General features: G+C 42.4%; 1 protein-coding gene across 10 annotated transcripts in view; it reads right to left on the reverse strand.

The window, feature by feature from the left end:
- The window catches only part of elavl4 (ELAV like neuron-specific RNA binding protein 4), a 97628-nt gene that overhangs the window by 50126 nt on the left and 28954 nt on the right, over positions 1-18548 (reverse strand). For all 10 annotated transcript variants that reach the window (XM_037769119.1, XM_037769117.1, XM_037769118.1 and 7 more), the window contains 2 exons: positions 10239-10325; positions 4052-4298 (listed from right to left, as the gene is read on the reverse strand). In XM_037769119.1, the coding sequence (XP_037625047.1) occupies positions 4052-4298; positions 10239-10325 (334 nt within the window). The remainder of the gene's footprint in view (positions 1-4051; positions 4299-10238; positions 10326-18548) is intronic.

Here is an 18548-nt window from a genome sequence, read left to right on the forward strand (position 1 = left end):
AAGATTAACCTGCATGTCCCTGCCGTGTTATGAGCGCGCCAGGCAGAGGTAGTTGTGCAAGCAGGCAGGCGGGTGTGTGGGGAGCAAGAAAGACACCCAGAGGTGGCTGTTATACCAGCTGAAGTCAGCCAGGGTGACAGACGGAGTTGGAGCGTCTACGCCTGCCCGCAACCCACCCGAGCCTCACGCCACGCCGGCGTCATTGGAGCTGACAAGGGCGAGTCCGCAGGAAGCTGAGGACCTGTCTGTCTCTCCTACTGTACCTCTGAGAGGCTCATATGCTCACACCTGATCAGCAAACACTCACACATCAGTTAAGCCGCAAAACACTGATACCGTGAGATGCAAGCAAATACTCATGAATGATTGAGTGCATTTGAAATAGTAAACTATTACTACTACTATACATTGCAAAATGTTGTATGTACACCAAAAGGCTGCTTGAAGCAGTGAATTTGTTGGCGGAATACTTCAATCTTTAAATGATAAAATATTGAAACTATTATCCAAGTACATTTTTAAAAAAAAATTCAGTCTGTGAATCTATTTGAATTCTTAAACTTTGTTCTCTGCTCCTCACACTCTTCACACTGCATAATAGAATACGAAGGCCTCAATATTCCCATCAATATGAATAATGTGTAGCTACTGAACACTCTAACTATCCTCAAGACATTCAGATTTCAGGCTGAAATTTCAACATAGTAAAAATATTCTTAAAATATTCCTTCCTCAATCTTGACTCATTCGGATAAAAATAAAATATTTTGGGTGTTTTGAAGTGGGGTTGTATGAGGTACTTATCCATAGTCAGTGTATTACCTACAGTAGATGATGGTCGGCACACCCCCAGTTTGGAGAAGCAGACAGGAGTTACCGCACAAAAGCAAAGCAATATACTGCTGTGGACAGGGCTGGCAGCAAAATGTATCTTAGTCACCTAAAAGAAAGGCTCACCTAAAAAATCTATATCAGTTTAAGTATATTCTATATTTAGAATATTTTCACCAGTTTACCTAGCTGTGAGACAGCTATACAGTCTATGTTTCCGAAGCGGAGTTGAAGTCGTTATCTATGCTCTCACTAAAGCAACCAGACTCCATTGGAAAAAAACAGTAATTTTACCTCGAAAAACACGGGAGTTGCGGATCTACTGCTGCCTCGGTTTGTGTTATTTGATGTGTACTTTGGCAAATCCAAACTAACTAAAGTCACACCATAACACAAACAAACTAACTGATTGAGGCAGCAGTAGACCAACAACCCCTATGTTCTGTGAGGTAAAGTTACAGTTCTTTTTCAGTGGAGTCTGGTGGCTTTGGCGAGAGAATAGATGGATACATCGGCTTCAGTTCCCCGTTGGAAAGGGCTGTCTGACGGCAAGGTAAAGGGGTGAAAATATTCTAAATATAGCTTACACTTAAACTGATATTGATTTTTTTTTAGGTGAGCCTTTCTTTTAGGTGGCTAAAATATGTTTTGTTGCCGGCCCCATCCACAGCAGTACATTGCTTTGCTTCCGTGCTGGTAACTCCAGTCTCCTTCTCCAAACTGGTGGCGTGCCGACCGTCATCTACTGTAGGTAATACACTGACTATGGATAAGAGAAAGAGTACAGGTGTATATCGGCCTCTAAAAAAAGGTGTTCTCTTTACTCTTCCCGCCATCCTTCTCTTTACCCCTCCCGCTCACAAACCTGGCTCAGTCTGTTAATGATTTGGATGACTGTTAGAGTATAAAGCCTCTTGGCATTCCCTGCTAGAAGAGGGGATCTGTGCTTTTGTTAGCCTAAAAGTTTGCACGAGGAAATTGCACCCATGGGAGAGCAAAACAGGCATACGCCAGAGGGGGAGATGGGAGGGAGGGCAGGATTTATTTATAACTTTTTTTGCGTTGATGCTAAGTCATCAGAGAGACCTTGTAGTGCAGAGCAGAGAAGTACCCTAAATGGTTTAGAAGTGAGCGAACAAACATTTCTACCTCTCTCTCACATTCCCCATTTAGGGCCCGAGCAGGTTTACAGCAATTCTGTTCGTTTTTAAACTCCCTCCAAATATCGGCTCGGTTCCTCGCTGCTGCTTGCTTGGCAAATCACACTTAAGGGGAAAATCGGGAGGAGAGAGAATATGGTGATGGTGATGATGATAGCATGTGGTATCCCGGTGTTATTTTTGTACACACCGTCCTCCATTATCCTGGTGTATCTGACTCTCAGGCTCCATTTTGTGGCCCATTACAGAGGAAGAGGAAGATGGTCCTAGAGAGGAATTGTAGTGCTGCAGAATATGCTTCAAAGAAGGAGAAGGAGGCAGGAACGGCCGGGCTAGTGGCCATTTCTGGTTTACAGTCAACATTGTCGTCGCTATTGGCCTTTTGGTTGTACTTAATCTATTACAGGGAATCTAATTCAGTGATTATGTTTGCGTATATATCTGTGTATGTGTGTGTTTACTCTCCTCGCCTCGCCCGCTATCTGAGAATGGCTCGGTGATCGACACTGCCTGCCAGCCTGGTGCTCTTTAATGAGATTATCAGCAGAAGAGTGTCAGTAAGTAGGATCTAAAATGAAAGCCATTATGGAGCATTATCACAGAGCCGCAACCCCCCCCCCCCCCCCCTCCGCCCCTTTCCCAACCCCCTCCGATCCATCTGCTGTATGGCCACCCACACAGCCACTACGCCCAGATTACAGCCATGATTAGCACCGCGAAGTGCTGCTTAATTTAAACACCTCTGGAGAACATGTGGCACTTTGCTGCATTGCTGACTCACAGCGCTTGAACGCACACACAGAGGGCAGAGATGGATTTCTCCTTGTAGGAGACAACACAGGCAAGGACTCCTTTCAAACACTTGAATTGCTTGGAATAGTGTTCACGTGTGAAGTGAACTATTCATTTCGTATTTAATTTTTATCATGTGTGTCTACATTCAACTCAGCGTACTGTTGTATCTACACCTGCCTTTGGTCTTTTAGCCGTATGCGAACAGTCATGTAAGCTGTCTCTCTTAACCACTATTTGATTATTCTTACCAATCTACCGTTATTTAACTTTAAAGGCAAATATGACAAAAAAAAGATTGTGACAGGAGAGCAAAAACACAACATTAATTAACATATAGATTACTAACAATTTTCAAATATGTGGTTTGTGGAGTATTATACTTTAAAAGCAGAATGCTCTAGTGAATAGGAAGTCCAGTCTTAAAGTGCCAGGATTAGGCCAGTTAAAGGGGAACTACGCCCATTTTCAAAATTCATACATGTTATTCCTATGGTCTAAGACAGTCCAAAAATATTACTAAACCTGAACTACTTTCTCTCAGTGAGCAACCTCCAGGTTGGAAAAGTGAAGCCAATGCTGAAGTGCCTTAAACTTGCATTCTTTCTAATAGCCAGCAGGGGGCGACTCCTCTGGTTGCTGATTGTATAGAAGTCTATGAGAAAAACCCTACTTCTCACTTGATTTATTACCTCAGTAAACATTGTAAACATGAGTTTTAGGTCTCAATCGCTAGTTTCAAGTCTTCTTCAATACAGCATGATGTTCATTTAGTAAATTATGGTCCCATTTAGAGTCAAATAGACCATAAAGCAGGGTATGATTTAGGGAGTTCTTGATTTCTTAACTTAGGTGGTGTTCCCCTTTAAAATTGTCAGAATAGAAAGCAAGCACCTAAATCCCTTCCAGCTCTGTGGGAGTTCACCAGTTGCTCACCTTGTGCTTATTCCTCTGGAGGAATGCCTTTGGGGACTACCAAATCATCACACAGTATACTACATTATGTCCTAATTTCTCCCTACTTCTACTTGTGAGTGCATCATATTGTCATTGAAAGCCGTCTGACTTCAGTTTAGGTGATTTTCATGTTTTTACTTCAGTGAAATTCATGCTCCCACGTGGGCTGAGAAATCCTACAAACTTTGAGTGTCTGATATCTTTTCAAAACCTATTGGATACATCTCAAATAATGTGAGGGCTAAGCAGAATATTTTCATGAGAAGTTGATATTTTGGGAAACACAAGCAGCAATATCTCCATTCTTGTACCTGTGATCTTGTCGCGAACCAGCTTGCAGGACTCGATCTCTCCGATGCTACCGAACAGGCTGCGGAACTCCTCCTGGGTCATGTTCTGGGGCAGGTAGTTGACAATGAGGTTGGTCTTGCTGTCGTCATTTGACTGGCCGGTCTGCATGGGCGAGGGGCAGCCGCGGCTGTTGGTGGTCGGACCGTTGGCTGTAGTGCCTCCTCCGCTGGGGCCGTTTGTCACTGGAGCCTCCATGTTACTGATGATCTGGAGCACGGCGAAGAGGAGGAGGAGGAGGAGGAGAGGGGGAGGAACCATAGAGTGAAAGTGCAGGGAGGAAGAAGAGAGATGGTATTCATTAGCAAAGGCTTCTGTGCTGCATTTAGCAAATTTGGAACACTGAATATGTAGCAAGGCATGCAAGACTCTGACAAAGTGGTTATTTTCAAAATTCATTTTCTAAAAAGCATGACTTTTGTTGCATTAAGTCAAATCAACAGTCGGGGTGAAAAGGGCTTTTAAAGGCCTATTTATCCAGACATTGGAAAGGTTTTAAACAAGCTTTACACATACAGTATATCACTGTTTTGGAATTGCCGTACAATTACTTCTTGCCATTCTACCTGGCAGGGATTCAAATGTTATATCGGCAGAAGAGAACAATGAAATTTCACAATGTGTCTCTCAGTTTGGAATAGTGTTACTAAATGCAGTTTTACATTGGTTGGGTAACATGACAATATATAGTATGAGGTGACAGAAATGTGTCAACCATTAGATTGTGTTCAATGTGATGAAGTATCTTAATTTTTCAGGTATTTCATTAATAACTTTTGATATTTGTATTTTAAGGCAGAGTAAATACATCATGCTGAAATGGCTGAAATGTAGGGGCCGTTCACATGCTGCCTTTTTTTGCGCCCTAAAATTCATTGTTGTCAATGTAGAAGGAATGTGCATTTTAAGCAAAATTAAAAATTTTATAATTACTGGGAACTAGACCATCAGTTTTCAAAAAACGCCTATAAACTACTCTTTTTTTTTTTATTTTTTATTATTGAATGACGATTAAAAAAATTGAAAATCATGACCCATCCCTACAATGTAAAAAAGAGGAAGGCGTGTTCAAAAGTGAGAGCGGCGGTGCACAAGTGTTCCCAAGCATGACGGCTGCGCTCCGAGATAAGAATAATTCAACTTTTGGAACGCGGCAACGCACATTGCATGTCATGTGACGAGTAACAACCAATCACGGCTGGCATAATCTTTTTTTTCTTCCGTAAAGATCAGTCTGCGGTAAATATACGGAGGAGAAGTTAATCATTTTACTGCAGGGCTACCCAGAGCTTTATGATCTATCCCACAGACTATTTTACGTGCTTCACCCTTTCTGTCCAAGGACGTCACAACATCTGGTTGAAAGGTCAGCCAAATTGACACAAAAAAATCGAGCAGGAAAGCTGCTGTGAGGGATTTACGGTCCTGGAAACCCATTTATCTTTGTTTTGACTTGGTTTAGTTTAGTCAGTGAGGCTTCCTGCTAAATTACCGCATCTTCATCATCATCGCAGCACGCAGGTTTCGGTTGCTTACCTCCCCAAGCACCTTAGATAAAAGGATGAAAGCGGCTCGGCTGGCTTTGTCCACGCGTATTTAGACACAACATGTGAACGGTCCCTTTATTTGTGAGCAGTCATGCTGTCACCAAATGATCAAATTACATCATCAACATTTAATCAAAACATTGCTAAACCCTAATATGGAATCACAGACTAAACATATAGTGAGCACAGTGTACACAGAACATGCTACATCTCTGAACATTGAGAAATACAACAAACACTAGACACAGAGAGAAATTCATGAAGACAGTAAGAGGCGTCTCTAAACGGTTCTCTGATAGCCGCTGAGGTTTGTGGGAGGGGGCAACAACAGGGGCTGCCCTCCAGCTAGCTATCTGACTGCTGATGCTGCTGCTGCTGTGACAGAGAGAGAGAAGTTTGCGTTTTCTTATCTGGTTTAGCAGAGCATCTCAGGATCAAAGTGTTCGAAAAGGAAACTGTGAGCTTGGTGTTAGTGTGAGAAAACAGGAAAAAAAAAAAAAGAGGTGAGAAGGATTGAGAGTCAAAAGTCGGAGGAGGAGGAGGAGGGTTGCACTTTGCTTTTCTAACCAGAGCACTCTGATACATATTTAATAGAAATGCTTATTCTGAGCGAACATTATTCTCCAACAAAAGCAACGTGCGAAGTGAAATTATTCATGCATTTGCATAAAAAACATTTGTTTGATCAAATTAATGGCTTTTGTTGCATATATGTGTGAGTGTGTGTGTGAAGGGGAGTGTCAATGTTTCGTAAATGGAAAGAGTGGAGAGGACTAAATCTAATCACTAAATGCAGAAAAAAATAAAATGGATGCGCTGTTACAAAGGTATAGAGAGCATCATTCTGTCTTAACCAGACCAGGAGACTGTAAGCTGACTGTTGACAGACTGTTTATTATCTTTTAAATGTCCTGCAGGGTCCCTTTGCACTGATAACAGATCATGTGCTCCCTGTATATAATCGGCCTGTCCATTTGAGCACAAACTCACTAGTTCCAGTCACGATGCTGCTGAAGCACTGCGATGACCAAACATGCTGAAACCCAAATTAAGATGCAAATATTCTTTAATCTGATTCAATCAAATTTTTAAAGTCATCACTCAGATCTCTCCCATTCCCCTGTTCAACCATTCAGCTCTCGGTCTATTTTTAACCATTCTTAAGTACACGCAGACAGGCTGCACTCGGAAGCAGGGCTGGTTTTAGCAAAAGGAGAAAACGGCACACGAGTCGTATTTCGCTCTATTTCTGGATTATCAAAAAGACTGGACCTGTGTTCTAATAATATATCTCAAAGCAGAATTTAAAAATTTACCAGTTTGTCCAGAAATAGTTTTCAAAACCATTTGAGACGTTTACAATGCGTGTACTTCTTCTCGGCTTTAATCACGTCACTTTTATCTATCTACGTGCGTGTAGTGGTGAGCAGGGATGATGATAAAGGAACAGCATATGAATCACTCTTTAGTTACTGAGCAAATATATTACTACTAATATCAATATAATATATGATGAAATAATAATGTCACCACCATCAAAAAGAAGTCAAATGGTGTGCAGTTCATATTGAGAAGATCAGAACAGCTAAGAAAGCCTGTGGTCTTTATCCAAGTACTTAAAGCTAGGGTAGGTAATGTATTTTAGAAACCTTTTTTTGTTATATTTGTTGAAATAGCAATCAATAAATCAAATGTTCTTACAAAAAAAAGAAAAAAATCTGATATCTGTGGCTGTTGCAGGACTGTAATAAACCCGTCTAATCATTTCATATGGCCCGAGCTGCTAGCCCTGACAGCTGTGAGTGCTAAAAATAGCCATTTTCATTGTTTACGTTCATTATGATTTGTTTATGTTCGTAATGATAATTTGGGGGGAGTGGCTTTGGAGGGAGGCCTGAAGGGATGAACTGTTGGTTTTGACGACTTGGTGACTTTCTCGCTAGATTTAGCAATTGTTGGAGCTAGTGCTGCCAGCTACTAGGGGTGGACATCACCAGAGGCCCCACGATACCTACATTACGATACGATCATTTTTTTGCGATTTTAAACATATGCGATATGCTGAGTATAAGATATATTGTGATTTATTACCTTTTTTTAACTGCAAATTAAGCTTCATCTGTTTTATCTTATAAGATACAGTTTCCACTCTGTTCATCTCAGAGTTTTCATTCACATATCTTGAGGTCAGAGGTCATGCCAGTTTTTCCTCACCAAAATGTAGCTTAACTTTGGAGCATTATTTAGCAATCTTCCCGAAAAGCTAACATGAAATGGTTTGTACCAATGGATTCCTTAGGATCATATATATAGTGAAGAAGATATCTTCACTCCAGCATTAAGACTGAGCCTTCTACAACCTCTGCAAGACAGAATAGCAGACGTATTGTTAAGAGGTTAATAGTTTATATAATAAAAGATTGATACTTGACGTCCGTGTATCGATACAATATTGCAAAATATTGCGATAATGGGCTGTATTGATTTTTTGCCCACCCTTACTAGCTACTTTCATTGGAAAAGAGTTGGCAACACTGGGCTGGGTTTTTTGGTTGGATACTTTAAAAACCTAGCGTACTCTTGCTGGTTTCTCCAATGTTGCCGACCCCAGCTTTAAAACTGGGAATATCTCTATCTCTAAATAAAGATAACAACAATATCATGAGATGTCATACAGGGGGCATCTTTTCTCTGGCTTAAGGAAGACATTTCTTTCAAAAAGGCTGTATATTTTATATCTATTGTTCTTCTTTTTCTCCATCGAAGTGTTTTGAAATGGCAGCGACAAAATGTCATGTCTTTAATCTGCTTCCATCCTCTCATTTTACACACTGTGTGTGACACACACACACATGCATTCACACTCTGTGGCATAGGCAGCGGGTGGAAAAGCCCATATTCAAACACACACACACACACACGCATACACTTACATACACAGAGAGAACAATGGGCCCAAGCCCACAGCAGAAAACAAACAGACAGGGAGATGTCTAAAAGCTCTCAAGATGAGAGCTGCATGCAAATTGTTCTTTTGACAGTATCCTTTCCTCCTCACTCACCACTCTACCACAACAGAGATACAGAGACGGAGCGAGAAAGACAGAGGGGGGAGAGAGAGAGAGAGAGAGCAGAGAGGAAGGAGAGAATAGTATCTAGCCATAACAGAGTTGATTGGAGAGGGCCTTATTAAATCTGTTTACATTCCCTGCTGGGCTCCATTCTGTCAGAGAGACTTTCAACTCCATGGGACGTTTTCTGAGGAGTTTTTCCACCAAAATGGCTGCCTCTAATTAACAGGGACCTGCCGAGTCCCAGTGGCCAATTATATTCCTCTCCTTGTCCCTGCCCACCAGCATTTGTGCTGCTCAGCAGTCCACTTCATGTTGGTTGTGAACACTCTGGCTGGCCCTGCTCTCCCACTGAGGAGCCGAGCGCTGTGGACAGAACTCGCTGCGTGTCCTGCTGACTCGGTACAACACACAGCCCCCTCTCAAGATCTGCAGCCTCGAGATGCAGCTTCTTATGCTCACGAGTTGTAATTCTGCTCATGTAGGGGGCAGAGCCAGCACTGGGCTTCTAGCTACAAGTAATACATGTAGATATTGTGCAGTTGTTGGAAACACATAATTCAAATGTGTAGAGATGTTAGATAAAATTGAGATTAAATGCTTACTGTTGTAAGCTGAAAGATACCTGATGGTCATTCTTAAAGCTGGTATCTTAAGAATGACAAAGTGGCTTGACTCAAACAATACTGAAGCCACAGTTGCTATAAAGCAAAGTGCATGGGAGGAGCAGATTCATTTTGAATTTTGATTGAGTGCTAGAGTGCTCGATACAGGATAAAGGGGGCAACCTGTGCTGACATTTTTACTTCCGTATCATAGCAACCAGACGCAACTAAAGCGTCTCAGCTGAAAAAAAAAGAAGCTGTTCCTCATTGCCCTTCTCTGATTTGCATTTGACAATAATCAAGTAATTAGTTTTAAAACTGTCATCTGTGTTATTTAAAAAATATACCGAGCCTAACAATAATTCTTATTTATATAGCACTAAAATCTGAATAAATGAAGAAGCCTAATTTGCAAAAAAACAAACAAAAAAAAAGGCAGTAATGCCGCATATCGCGCTGTTGAGCCGATCATTATCACCGCAGGGGAAATTCCTTCACTGCGACAGCCCTAGTAGGCACTCCAGATACCAAAATGTATGAGCACAAGCACTGAAAAAGTGAGTTTTTCATGATATGTCCCCCTGAATGAAAGCTAAACAGCACAACTGATTTGTAACGGATGTAGTATAAACATCAATATGTACATATAAATTGAAAAATAAGCATTTTTTTTATTGGTTTCCTCACATATACAGTATACAATGGATGAACACGTCAGCAGCTGAATATTGCTTCTCACTCATCTCCGCACAGCTTCCTTCCTCTACCCTTGCAACCCTCCGGTCCTCCCTCCATCAATCTCTGCTCAACTGTCTCAGTCAGCAGCATCACCAACCAGTATGTGAACACAGTGCAATATCAGATCATATTACTTCATGGGTGTGTAAAATGGCTGGACCATCCATTTGGCAGCAGTAGTCTCCTTACCATCTTTGGCTGTGTCAGCAATCCCTTCTCTGCCCAGCCCTGGAGCTGTGGGAGCTCTGCCTGACGCCACTGTGTCTCTGTCGACCCCTATGGAGCGGAGCACAGGGAGGGAGGGCGAACGGCCCACCGTCAACATCATACACTCACTTTTACAAGGTTAGGGTTGTGGTGGGATTTGGGGAGTGGGGCAGTTGGGAGTGATGTGGGGAAAAATACAGCTTCACCTTTACAGCCCTTCCACCAGTTCGACTAAAACAAAGACGGGTGGCTCTGGGTTGTTTTGGTTGGTATGATGGATTGAGATGAGTGTCTTTGGGGGAGAATAAATTCGGGTGATGGTTAAGATTGTATGACTCAAATTGTTGAAATATTTCTTCATGCTGAAAATGAAATAGCTAAGATAGAAATGGGGGGTTGTTTCAGTCTGCTATAATAATTTGAGAACCATCATTGGATTGAATAAAACATAGCATGTGTGTGTTGGAGCTGGCAGATTGGTGTGGCGACTGCGATGACCTTGGCAGAGTTTATAATGAGGGTTTCCCTCTTGCTCTCTGTGGGTAAACAAGCCTGTGGTAGAAGAGACAGAAATGCCACAAATGAGCAGGAAGTCTGTTCGCTAGCTCTCCAGAGCGGGGGGCTTAAATGCCTGCAGCTATCTACGGATGCTACAAGCAGCCAATTTAGCAGGAGAGGAGGCAGAGAGGAGGGATGACCTCTGCCTTCATTTACTCCTTCAGAGAGATGAAGAGAGGGAGTGAGGGATCAGATGGGAGAGGGAGGGGGAGAGAAAAGGCAAGGGCTGAGTAATGGGGAAGACACTTTCAATACTTCAAAGAAAGAGAGACAGAGGTGGGGGAGGAGATAGAGAGAGTCTGTACATGTTCTGTTGTCAATGTGTCTTGTAAACTTGAGCAGGAATGCATAATGGAGGTCTAAATGAGAGTGAACTGTCAGCTTGAAAGGGAAAAAGAAGATGCAGAGGGGCAGGGAGGTCAGGGTAGAAAAGAGAACAGGGGATATTATTTCTACCAGCTGACAGGTAATGGGGAATATTGGGATATTTTGGGGATGATCATATAAGAAATATCAACTTGAGCCACCTTTGTTTTAGTCTGGTGAGGGCCAAAGGGTTACTGTTGAATCAAGGTTGTGTAAAATATAAAAACATGTTCTACTTTTTAAATGTGACTGGGACAAATTGGTTAGAAGCTTTTCTTTTTGTTTGAATTTCAAATCTAACATTTTTTAGCTGTGTTAGGTCAACCTCATGCAGGTGTATTTATAACCATTTGACAGAGCCAAGAGTGGACAGTGCCAGGGATAGCTACACCCCTGAGGCTAAGGTGCCCCCGCTAAGTACAGTTAGCAGCAGCCACCACATACAGTATAGTGAACCAACATTCTTCTCATTAAGAAGGACAACATTCTGTATAGCCTGCTGTTAAAGGGCAACTTTGGTATTTTTCAACCTGGACCCTGATTTCTCATGTTTTTGTGTCTGACTGACTAATAGCGACAACAATATTTTTGAAATTGGTACAGTACTGAGGGAGAGGTCTGTAGACTGCAGCCGCTAATGGGCTGCAATATGGTGCTATTGGGGCAAGCTGGCACCGTCATTTACATCCACTAAAAGTGTTTGTCTTTGCCATAACAGGCTCTGATTGTTATTATAAGTGTCAGACATTATGGAAAGAGTCTCACTCAAGGAGAAGTTTCGTTCTGAAATCTTGCGTGTTGCCGGAAGACAACCGTGGAATAGTCAAATACATCCACGGTGGAAACACAAGTGCCAGCCGGGCAGAGTTTGTTATGTTGGACTACAGAAAGCGTAGCTCAGTGTTATCTAAAAGACTTTCAATGTCACGGCTGAATATTTAGATGATTTCAGCAATGTAGAAGAGGTTTTTTAATTCCATGGCTGCCCGTATTTATTTGAACCAGAGTATACAGATATTCAGATTTCACAATGAGACTTCTCCTTGAGCGGGACTTGGATACAATAGATCCTTTTAGTGCTGACGTCATGATTGAAGTGATGAATTTAGTCTTCTGCTAACCGTAGCCGCAACCGTGGGCCTTTAACAGAAAAGGGGTCTATAACAAACAGACCGGGTCCTTTGCATAATGTTGTCAGACACTTATAATAACAATCTGAGCCTGTCAAAAACAAGCACTTTTAGTGAACGTAAAGTTACATTGACGTTGCTCACTTGCCCTCGCAGCTTGTTTTGCAGCTGCCGGTTACAGCGTTATCCCTCAATACTGGACCAATTTAAAAAATGCTTGTCCTCCTTAGTCACTTAGACTCACAAACATAGGAAAATAGGGTCCAGGTAGAAAAATACCGAAGTTACCCTTTAAATGTAAAGTTGGAAAGCTACCCTGAAAAAAGAAAATGTTAGGCAGAGGTGAAACATTCGAAAGCATTTTTTTTCCCCTCATTCTGCAAAGCCGTCATTTTAATGTCGCGGTGGAAGGGAATGGTGCGCCGCAGCAAGCAGACAGTGCAGTGTAATCGTAACATTGTACAAATGTGGTGATAAAAATGTAAGAAGCAGCAAGCAGATGCATATGAGTCTCCATTTCAACAGTCAACATATAGTGCAAGAGAGCATAATGTCGGAAAAAAAGCAATATTACATTTCTCAGAAGTGCGTTTAAGTCTCAGCACTACTCAGTGCTCAATATTCAATGCTCAACCATTCGATAAAACAAACACAGTCTCAGGCGTAACACACACACACACACACACAATTTCATCTTTCTTCATATTCTCGCTGTCCTCGTGCGTTTATCACATGAACACACACATGTGCGTCTTCTGATAAAATCTCAAATAACAGTGGAATAAGGGGTGCGATGCAATTACATTCACCAACCATTGAGATGAAAAACCGCTCATGGATACATTTTCAATTATTCAGGGAATACATTTCAGTCGGTGCTCAGATGCTGGGAAAACGTATTATATAATCAATACACTCTATAACGCCATTAATATTTGATGCCACAAAAGTGCTTCCTGTCTCCTTGGGCTCCTGGCCAATGGTGTCTGGGTACCGCAGTCAAATAGGACGGGTCTTATCTGCCTACAGCGAGAAAAGGGGAGTAAACATTTGTTTTCCTCTAACAGTCGGAAAACACCAAAGGCACAGGTTCTTTCAGATTTACTGTACATGAAGTCTTTCTTTCATACTATGCACAAAGATGATCTCTCCTTCTCCGCAGCCCTATGTCACTTATGGTACAAGCTAAAATTTAAACGACCAAAGAGTTTGCGTCTTCACCTCCGTCTACTCCCTCTCTCTGCTGCTTTCACACCATAAAACTACCACTTTATATTGCTGGCCTGGTGCAGGCTTCCCTCCCCCCCCTCCTCTTACAGAGCTTAGACAATCAATTTACCCTGACTTGGCCAGGATAGATGGAGGCTGTAGAGACTGCGGAGTAGACAGTATGCTGCAGGATCTCTCCACTGATAGACACGCTGCCTGGCAGCTACAAAATGGAGCCAGCATGCAACCATCTGACTTGTTAGACTTCGCCGCACCATCTTGCCTCAGATATTATTAGCGATTTCCTTCTGCCTTATGCATCTCATCTTTATTTTTTAGCATTTGGCTTGTTAAAATGAGAAAATAGGATAAAATAATTTGACATAAAACATCACTAATTTATTGTCACATGAATACGTCAAATATACTGACAATTTCTCCCCTTCTTCCAACCATAAAGCGGCCACACCTGATACTGCTACACTCGCACTGAAACTCCCTCTCTTGTCCCCCGAAGTGATACTGAATTGGAGTTAGTGATACTGAATTGGAGTTCCTATCAAACTGACTGAGACACAAAGAGATTAATACGACTTTACTATCTCAGCTCCTCGGCCAGTCGAGCTCGCTGTAATGCTCTCTGCGCTATTGATTTTTATTTTTCTCTCTCCTCTCCCTTTCTTCCTGGCCGTTTCTTCTCTCTCTCTCTCTCTCGCCATCTCTCCACCTCCACCAGCATCTTCCGAGCTCTGAAATGTTCCGCAGGTCAGACGGATGCTGTGCCGGATCAATCAGGGAAAGTAATCTGGGACGCCTCATGCACGCAAGCACACACACACACACACACTTAGAGACATCACAGATACTCACACACACACCCCTCCTCTGTTGCACTCTGGCCCGCCTGCCTCCAGTCTCATCGATCTGCATCTACTTTACCAAATGGATTCTTCTCTTCTTCTATCCTCCTGCACTTCTTTTCTTTCCGTGTGACTTGGAATAATAAATGTTCCAGACCGCGCGAGACGTGTACGTAAGCAATTTTTCATTTAACTTTGGCTTGACTCCCCCCCGCCCCTCCACCTCTCTTCTTTCTCGTTTGTGATGTTTCAGTCTTCCACCGAGATCGATGCAGCTTTCCCACACACTCCCTCGCTGCCCCTGGGTAATCGGCACATACTCGCGTAAGGTCAGAGGTCAGGAGATGACAGGATAAGGCCAATTGCCGAGGGGTATGTCTGACAAGATCTATATAATAACCTCAAGATTTCATATTTCACAGACAATTATAGGATGAGTCTGTTGGCTAAGATTCTTGTTTTCAAATATTAAATATCTGATGTGTTGCTCTGTTTCACTTGTTAGAGTCTGGCACAACAGGTTTTGCCACATTTTTTTGCATTTAAATGTTGATAACCGAATAGCGGTGTAAGAAAATATAAAAAAAAAATATATATATATATATATATATATGTTCAGTTATACTGATATACTGATATATCGATTCTCAAAAACACTATCCATTTTAAATAGTAGTTTACATTTAAAGAATAACTCAGTCAATACTTTATTTCACTTGCAAAAAGATGTGCCCTCTCAGTGCATGTTTCCTCTCATAGTAGTGTTATGATGCTGGATGTTATAGAGACTCTGATACATGCAAATGCAGATCCCACTGTCCTGATTGCATAAGAAAGTCAACTTGTTTTACTCAGATTTATGCAGATGGTGGAGTGTTTTTTAAACTATGACAGTTTTCCTAAAATTAGATTTTAAAAAATCGCAATATATCGCCTTACAATACTTACAGTATCACAATATATCGTGATATATTGTAACCACTGTATCATGATACGTATCGTATCACCAGATTCTTGCCAATACACAGCCCTATAACCGAAGTGATGTAACTTGTTCCACTCTTTTCACTTTCACTTGGTTTATCTTTAATCAAAACTTTTCTCAAAAACTATTTCATGCGGCATTTTGGGCAGTCAAAAGACAGACCATCCTGCAAGGACAATGACCGAGGACCTGCAGTGCTCCATACAGTCACATTTCCTCTCTCACACACACACACACACACACCACAGTCTCCTTTGCTCAGCCAAACTGTAGGCGGAACTGGAGCCATTTGTCCACTGGCTGAATCCCAACTCTGCACCAACGCATGCAGAAAATTGGTGAGCATCTTGACTCTGGAGATGACACTTCAATTTGTGCAGCTCCAGTGACTGGTGCTCTGCAGTTCCTCCCCTTGTGGGGGTGTGAGATCAGCTGGACACCTGCCTAGCTGTTTGGCTGAAGCCTGGAGCACGGGGGACCAGGCCTTGGAATTGAAGGCCTGGCCTTGCCCGTCAGCCCAAGTCCCTATCCCTCGGCCCCAGCCCTAGCATGGCCTCTCAGGTCCTCATCACAGCCCCCCTAGATTCACTCATGCGGCGGGAGCAGTCCCTCGCTTGTTGCCCCTGACCCCTATTTCTCTATCCAATCCTCAGCCGCAAGTCAACGCAGCACCATCATTCCACAAAGCAACCTTCCCCTTGAACACCATCAAATCCCCATCAACAGCTTGCCAGCCTTTGTGCCAGTTCTCGCCGCTGCAGCAGCCAGCATCTCGGCTCCCAGCTCAGTCAAATCAGCAAGATGTCTCTGCTGTGCGTCGCTGTCTGTCCTGCTGTAATCCCTGGGTGTGACGGATGGGAGTGATCACTGTCGAAGCCCTTAGCTAGGACATTTTGGTGGATTAAAGTGGCTAAATCATCGTCTCATCCCCTACATGGGGTTCTATCCTTAATTAAATGTCATTAATGTGGTTAAAGGGTTTAGTGGATATGATTTCTATCTAACATGTAGGGCCTATTCAGTAAGTATTAAAGGGGACATATCGGGAAAAACGTTTTTTCAGTGCTTGTGCATGTACATTTTGGTATTTGGAGTGCCTACTAACCCATAAACTGTGAAATAAGACAACCCAGTCAGTTTTGTGGGCTGTCTAGATCAGAAAACATGTGATTCAACAGGCCATTCAAATTTGGCTCCCCTTCCTATTTCACATGCAGGCTCATTAGAATATATTGCCAATCAGAGCAGACTGTGCTTTTTCAGGAGGGGGTCTTAAAGAGACAGGTGCTTAAATGGAGCGTTTCAGACAGAGGGTGAATACAAGTATATTCAGACAGACAGTATGAGAAAAATGTGTTTTTTTAACATTAAAGCATGTAAACATGTTCTAGCAGAAACCAAAATATGAGTATGAACCTGAAAATGAGAATGATATTTCCTTTTACCATGTTTCTGCGGTTGGTACGCACACAGGATTAAGAAAAAAGAGGTAAAAATTAAGCAGGAGAGACATGAAGAACCATGCCAGCCTACAGTAGGCCTATGTCACGCCTGTCATTAAAGGGGACATGTCATGCTCATTTTCAGGCTCATACTTGTATTTTGGGTTTCAACCTCTGGGTCTGAGAAGTGAAGCCAATACAGGAGTTCCATAAACTTGCATTCTTTCCAATAGCCAGCAGGGGGCGACTCCTCTGGTTGCAAAGAGATGTCAGATTGTATAAAAGTCTATTAGAAAATGAGCCTACTTCTCACTTGATTTATGGTCTCAATCGCTAGTTTCAAGTCTTCTTCAATACAGCATGATGTTCATTTAGTAAATTATGGTCCCATTTAGAGTCAAATAGACCATAAAGCAGAGTATGCTTTAGGGCGTGGCTACCTTGGATTGACAGGTCGCTACCACGGCGTTTTCTGGTCTATGAAAGTTAATTATAATCTTTTTGGTTGCCTGAAAATGTCTTATTCAGCTTTCGGTTGTACTTAGCTCCACCCTCTTGTGTCAATTCTGGTTGCAAAAAACCAACATGGCGCAGACCAAAATGTCAAACTTGAGACTTCAAAACAGCAGTCCACAAAACAATAGGTGACAATAGGTTTTCAAAAAACTATTTTTTTTTCTCGTACTGTCTGTCTGAATATACCTGTATTCACCCTCTGTCTGAAACGCTCCGTTTTAGCGCCTGTCTCTTTAAGACCCCCTCCTGTAAAAGCCCAGTCTGTTCTGATTGGCTTGTGAGAAAAACATAATGCACCTTTAAAAAAGTAGTTCTTAAACTGTGGGCGATATATTCTAATGATCCAGCATGTGACATAGGAAGGGGAGCCAAATCTGAATGGCTTGTTGAATCACATGTTTTCTGATCTCGGCAGCCCACAACAAACTGACTGGGTTGTCTTATTTCACAGTTTGTGGGTTAGTAGGCCCTCCAGACACCCAAATGTATGAGCACAAGCACTGAAAGAGTGAGTTTTTCATGATATGTCCCCTTTAATATGACATAAAAGGTTCCCAATCGTTCCCAATAGGGCGCATCCTTTTTCTCTCTCTGGCTTCCTTTTTCATAACACAAAAATCGTATTCGCTATGACTATGTTAAGATCTAACCTGGTTACTTTAACTCACTGTGACTATTCTCTGAATAAATACAAGTGACACTGCACTGCAATGACAAAGACCAGCACTACTCTGGATTGCATTTCAGGGAATAGCTCGCTTTTCCATGCGGTGCTTCATTTCCCGCGTTGAGCTGAAGTTGCTTTTCGCCGGGCTGGGACAGAGTCGGCCTATAGAGGATGCAGGAACAGACAGTGAGGCAGGGAGAGCGAGCAGGCTGATCCATCTGAGTCAGCACCATGTGTCATGAGAGCGAGGACACCACCTCCACAAGTAGCTGGCAGGTGAATGCGGCCACGCACCTGTGCAGGCAACCAGCCATTTCAGTGAAGCTGTCTCCTATCTTTAGCAGAATACACTAAAATACACCGGCGTAAACAAACATATGCAAACATGCACACGGATTCAGACTCAACTATACACCGTTACTGTGCCCACCTGCATGTATCAGGTCAGAAATAAGCAATTCAGCAATGTCATGCTATTGCAGCCAACTAGAAAATACATTCCTCACTTGCTCAAGCCTACAGTCACGCTTGTTGTATGTATTAAAAACAGGCCCTGAAG

Source organism: Sebastes umbrosus, chromosome 5, assembly GCF_015220745.1.
Source record: "Sebastes umbrosus isolate fSebUmb1 chromosome 5, fSebUmb1.pri, whole genome shotgun sequence".
NCBI classification, from domain to species: Eukaryota; Metazoa; Chordata; class Actinopteri; order Perciformes; family Sebastidae; genus Sebastes; species Sebastes umbrosus.